The sequence below is a fragment of the Austrofundulus limnaeus genome, unplaced genomic scaffold (assembly GCF_001266775.1).
Source record: "Austrofundulus limnaeus strain Quisiro unplaced genomic scaffold, Austrofundulus_limnaeus-1.0 Scaffold364, whole genome shotgun sequence".
NCBI classification, from domain to species: Eukaryota; Metazoa; Chordata; class Actinopteri; order Cyprinodontiformes; family Rivulidae; genus Austrofundulus; species Austrofundulus limnaeus.
In genome coordinates, this window is record NW_013952766.1 from 156,742 (window position 1) to 162,213 (window position 5,472).

Here is a 5,472-nt window from a genome sequence, read left to right on the forward strand (position 1 = left end):
TGCGTACGCAAGTTTCTGGGCTCAAATTGTGCGTACGCAAGTTTTATAAATCCGACCCCTGGTCTTTTCTTCACCTGGTGACAGAACTTGGTTCTTCTGGTGACTTTCAGAGAGACGCAACCTGCAGCTGCAGGAGGAGAACCAGAGGAGAGGAGGAGGAGAGCAGGAAACGCCACAGAGATGATGGGGAGGAGCAGACAGGAGGAGCCGCCAAGAGGAAAGGTGGTGAGAAGTTATGAAGATGTTTTTTTTTTTTTAATCCAGTTTCTGTCTTTGAAACCTCTGGAGTCTGCGTCTCCTGCTGAGCTTTGCTCCTTCCTCCTCAGTGCTCTTAGAGGAGATCTGGAGGCTGCAGGAGGAAACCAAAAAGAAGGAGGAGATAATCAACGAGCTGAGGAAGAGGGAGGAGCTGAGGAGAGGCCAGGAGGAGGAGCCAAAGAGACGAGCGGAAAAGCTGAGGAGCCGAGAGGAGGAGGTGATCAGTCGAGAGCAAGAGGCGAGGGGCCGAGAGGAGGAGCTGAGGAGGCTGGGGGAGGAGCTAAACGAACGAGCCAGTAAGCTAAGAGGACAGGAGGAGGAGCTAAAGAGACGAGCGGATAAGCTGAGGAGCCGAGAGCAGGAGGTGATCAGTCGAGAGCAAGAGGCGAGGGGCCGAGAGGAGGAGGTGATCAGTCAAGTGCAAGAGTCGAGGGGCCGAGAGGAGGAGCTGAGGAGGCTGGGGGAGGAGCTAAACGGACGAGCGGATAAGCTAAGAGGCCAGGAGGAGGAGCTAAAGGGACGAGCAGAAAAGCTGAGGGGCACAGAGGAGGAGCTGAGGAGATGGGAGGAGGAGCTGAGGGGACAAGAGGAGAAGATGGAGCAACTGAAGGAGGAGAACATGAAGGAGAACATGCAGAAACTGACAGGTTGGAGCATTCAGCTTCTGTTCTCAAATCTAGCTTTTCTTAAATTCACAACCTTTTCTCCTCCTCCTCTCCTGTCACCTCCTGTAGATCTGCACGATTGTCCAAACTGTGACTCGGTGCTTTCGTCTCTGGAGGTGGAGCAGAAGGAGACGGCCCGGCTGCAGAAGGAGAACAAAGCTTTAGTTAACGGGATTTTCCAGCTGCAGAAGGAGGTGCTGCTCCTCTGTCTCCTCGTCGTTTCCTCCATGGAGGAGTTTGGTTACAGTGTCTCGTTGTTTTACAGGCCACCGATCTGCAAACGGAGCTCAAACTGCAAACTGACAGGTACGACAGCCTATCAGAGCAGCTCAGCAGGTCTAAGTCCCGCCTCCTGGACCTGGAAAACCAATTGGGGGAGAAGAAGACCTCCATGAAGAGTCTGACAGAGGAAGTGGACCGTCTGAAACAGGAAGTCAAGGTTCTGTCTCCTCATTTCTGGGTGAATCCACTGATTTATTTTGATCAGCTACTGATAGGTTGTGGGGTGGTTTCAGAAGGAGGAGGGGCGGAGCCTAAGCAGCAGCAGCGTCTTCCACGCCACCATGGAGGAGCTGAAGAAGGAGAGTCAGGCGGCGCTGCAGAGGTCTGCTCAGAAGTCAGAACAGATCGAGGAGCTGCAGATAGAGAGGAGGCGGCTGGAGGAGTCGCTGGCTAGCAGGTGATCCACACATCCAGCCAATCAGCTGTCAGGAAGTTGTCTCATCCAATCAATCAGCTGTCAGGAAGTTGTCTCACATCCAACCAATCAGCTGTCCGTACCTGTCGCACCTGAACACACCTGAACGACCGTCTGTGTCCTCTCTAAACCTGCAGCCAGAGCAGGTGTGAGGAGCTGAGTCAGGAGTTGGCCAATCAGAAAGCAGAACTCACCCAGCAGCTGCAGAACCTGAGGGCGGAGCTTGAGTCTGAGGGCGGAGCTCTGCGACACAGACTGGAGGAGATGAAGAGAGCAGAGAGGGAGAGGAGGAAGGAGCTGTCAGGTGAGGGGGAGGAGTTAGGTGGTTAGGGTCTGACTCGAACCAGAACTTCCTGGTTTCACCTGACAGGTGTGAGGCTCCTGATTGGCTGATGGATGTTTGTGTTTCAGAACTAAGTGGAATGGTGTCTGAGAAGGAGGAGCTCCTGGAGGAGAGCCGAGAACTCGCAGAGACTCTGAGACAAGGTAACGCTACCTGTCACTCATCGAGTCCCGCCCCCTCACCAACAGGAAATGTTTAGTTTGGTTTTCACAAAAAAAGTCTGAAGTGCAGAAAGTAAAGCTGACGTTTCCTCTCAGAACTGCAGCGTCTGAAGGAGAACCTGCTGAGGAGCGAGGAGAAGGAGAACCGAGGAGTGAAGGCCAGGAGGGGGAGGACACTGCAGGGAAAGGAGGAGGAGCCTAACACACAGGTGAGTTGGTCAACATCCTGTCCAGAGCAGGTGAGCTGCAGCTCGTCTCTGACTCCCTGTCTTTGCTCCACAGGACGTCTGTCCTTCTCCCCTGAGGTCCAACAAGACGCAGAAGAAGAGAGTCCCTAAAAGTCAGAGCAGGAAGAGGAAGAGCAGCGAGGTGGAGGTGTGTCCGGGTCCTGCAGGGGTTGCTGGTTCAAATCTGCAGACTTGATGACTCAGATGTTTGTTGTTGTTTTCAGGGTTTGAGTTTCAGTGAAAACAAGAAGGACAGAGAAAACAGCAGGAGACAGGTGAGTGTCCTCTGTCCCCCATCTGTCCTCTGACGTGGTCCTCTGAGTGTCCTCTGACGTCGTCCTCTGAGTGTCCTCTGACCTCAGAGTGTCCTCTGACGTCATCCTCTGAGTGTCCTGAGTGTCCTCTGTCCCCCATCTATCCTCTGTCCCCCCCATCTGACCTCTGAGTGTCCTCTGACCTCAGTGTCCTCTGATGTCGTCCTCTGAGTGTCCTCTGACCTCTGAGTGTCCTCTGAGTGTCCTGTGTCCTGAGTGTCCTCTGTCCCCCCATCTGACCTCTGAGTGTCTTCTGTCCCCCATCTGACCTCTGAGTGTCCTCTGTCCCCCCCATCTGTCCTCTGAGTGTTGAGTGTCCTCTGACTTTTGAGTGTCAAGTGTCCTCTGTCCTCCGAGTGTCCTCTGACCCTGTCTGTCCTCTGATCCCCCCGTCTGTTTGTCCTCTGACCCTGTCTGTCCTCAGCTGGTGTAAGACCACTTGTCTGCAGGACTTTAAATCTGTCTCTTCTTCAGGACCAGAGAGACAGGTCTCTACAGATGATTGAAGAATTGATCCAGGACTCTCCCTCGGTCCTGAGCAGCGCAGGTGTGTCTCTGAATGATCCAGAGTTCAGATCCAGCAGGAACACCTGGACCAGTCCCACCTGTTTAAAAAGCGTCCAGCAGCAGTCCTCTCTCCTCTGAACTGGACAAACACGTTTCTTCTGTCCCTGCAGCTAAAACCGTCCCTCCTCCGGTCAGAGAGCGTTCCACGATGGAGGAGGCGGTGACCAAACCCCGGAGAGGGCGGAGGAAGCTGTTCAAGATGGACGCCTCGGCCACGCTGCTGGACTCGCCGCACACGGTGAGATGCAGCCGGGCTTCCTGTCTTTGTGAGGACATTTGTGGGAGGAGCTTTAATTTATTTGTATTCTTTTTCCTGTCAGACGTCAGGAGAAGCAGAGGACGACAAGGAGAGCGATCACCTGATCATCAGGAGGCAGCTGCGCTCCAAAACCTGCAGGAAGTGATTTCATCTTTTCAGACGTTGTACAGACTTGAGTTTAATCTGTTTTTATGTTTTCATTTGTTTAATAAAGAATCTAGAACGACACGTCAATCAATTTTAGCTCAGAACCAACCATCAGGTGTGTTCGGTCCAAAACTGCATCAGATGTTGGTTCAGAACCAACAGGCAAACACCTGAAGAGACCCAAACAGGTAATCTGTCCAGTAGGAGGAGGAGCTACTCAGGTGAGGCTCAGCTTCTACTGAGCAGTGTTCACCAGTGTGGTGCATTCAAGGTCTCATCTTCTGAAACAACAAGTGTGGTGCATTCAGGGTCTCATCTTCTGAAACAACCAGTGTGGTGCATTCAGGGTCACATCTGAAACAACCAGTGTGGTGTATTCAGGGTCACATCTGAAACAACCAGTGTGGTGCATTNATTCAGGGTCACATCTGAAACAACCAGTGTGGTGCATTCAGGGTCACATCTGAAACAACCAGTGTGGTGCATTCAGGGTCTCATCTTCTGAAACAACCAGTGTGGTGCATTCAGGGTCACATCTGAAACAACCAGTGTGGTGCATTCAGGGTCTCATCTTCTGAAACAACCAGTGTAGTGCATTCAGGGTCACATCTGAAACAACCAATGTGGTCCGTTCAGGGTTACATCATCTGAATCAGTGTGGTGCGTTCAGGGTCTCATCATCTGAATCAGTGTGGTGCGTTCAGAGTCTCATCATCTGAATCAGCATGGTGAGTTCAGGGTCACATCACCTGAAACAACCAGTGTGGTGCGTTTAGGGTCAACCTACTATCAGCAGAATTTCCTTTCATAAAGACAGCAACTGACTATAAAGTTAGTGTGTAAAACTTTATTTTATTAGTTTCTGTGAAGGTATTTTTACATTAACATGAAACAAAGCTTTTAAAAAAATAATGCAAAATGCCTAAAAACACCTGTTTGGACTTGTGACTGCGTAGAGTCTAGTCACTTGCTGTTGTTTGGTCATGTGACTGAAATGAAGAAAGTCTTTTCTCTTAAAGTCTTTAATCCTGTGAATATTTGATTGGCTGTGAAAATTGTCAATCACAGAGTTCCAGGTGTTTTACTTTATTTTGTGTCCATGAATCTTATTGGCTGTTAATGAAGACTATGATGCAACTTCCTGTCTGCGCATCTCTTCGTGGGAACAGTTTGACCAATCAGGCCGACTGAAGGGGAGGGGCTTGTGCCTGCCATTCAGGCGGCTGCGGCGAATCCCTGTGACGATGGAAATGATGAGCGAGCTGGCCAGCAGGGCGGCACCACTGAAGAGGAAGGTGGCCGTATAACTTCCTGTCACATCAACCAGCCAACCTGTGGGAGGAAAAGACGTTGGCCAGGTATGATCAGGTGATGTCACCGTGATGTCATGAAGAATCATAGATGACGTTTTTTTCTCACCTCCAGCTGGTGGACTGACCAGGTAGGGGATGGCGTGCAAAAAGTAGACAACACCCAACGCCACGGACAGGTACTGCACTCCGACCACGTCTGATGTCACCACGGGGATCAAAGCCACATAGGCGCCGTCAAAGTAACCGTAGAGCACGGCGAACGACACAAGGAGCGGGAAGGAACTGAGTAGTGGCATGAAGAGGCAGCAGAGACCCTCCATCACCAGTGCAACGATGTAACAGGTCAGACGGTGCGGCTTCAAACACCTGAGGGACAGACAGGAAGTTACAAACACCTGAGGTACAGACAGGAAGTTACGAACACCTGAGGGACAGACAGGAAGTTACGAACACCTGAGGGACAGACAGGAAGTTACGAACACCTGAGGGACAGACAGGAAGTTACGAACACCTGAGGGACA

The 5,472-nt window shown here is 51.4% G+C and overlaps 2 protein-coding genes across 3 annotated transcripts in view; one reads left to right on the top strand and one right to left on the bottom strand.

The window, feature by feature from the left end:
- The window catches only part of LOC106528213 (kinesin-like protein KIF20B), a 12,905-nt gene extending 9,186 nt beyond the window's left edge, over positions 1–3,719 (top strand). Inside the window, exons 20-32 of one of the 2 annotated variants that reach the window (XM_014023326.1) lie at positions 111–225; positions 327–905; positions 993–1,117; positions 1,189–1,362; positions 1,439–1,602; positions 1,758–1,924; positions 2,032–2,106; positions 2,221–2,333; positions 2,407–2,499; positions 2,576–2,626; positions 3,140–3,212; positions 3,343–3,470; positions 3,553–3,719. In XM_014023326.1, the coding sequence (XP_013878780.1) occupies positions 111–225; positions 327–905; positions 993–1,117; positions 1,189–1,362; positions 1,439–1,602; positions 1,758–1,924; positions 2,032–2,106; positions 2,221–2,333; positions 2,407–2,499; positions 2,576–2,626; positions 3,140–3,212; positions 3,343–3,470; positions 3,553–3,636 (1,941 nt within the window). In that variant the 3' untranslated portion in view covers positions 3,637–3,719. The remainder of the gene's footprint in view (positions 1–110; positions 226–326; positions 906–992; positions 1,118–1,188; positions 1,363–1,438; positions 1,603–1,757; positions 1,925–2,031; positions 2,107–2,220; positions 2,334–2,406; positions 2,500–2,575; positions 2,627–3,139; positions 3,213–3,342; positions 3,471–3,552) is intronic. The other variant, XM_014023328.1, reaches the window with a different exon arrangement.
- A 98-nt stretch (positions 3,720–3,817) lies between these two features.
- slc16a12b (solute carrier family 16 member 12b) overlaps positions 3,818–5,472 on the bottom strand; it is a 9,690-nt gene continuing 8,035 nt past the window's right edge. The window contains exons 6-7 of the mRNA XM_014023330.1: positions 5,058–5,317; positions 3,818–4,970 (exon numbers count right to left, since the gene is read on the bottom strand). Of these exons, the coding sequence (XP_013878784.1) occupies positions 4,765–4,970; positions 5,058–5,317 (466 nt within the window). The 3' untranslated portion in view covers positions 3,818–4,764. The remainder of the gene's footprint in view (positions 4,971–5,057; positions 5,318–5,472) is intronic.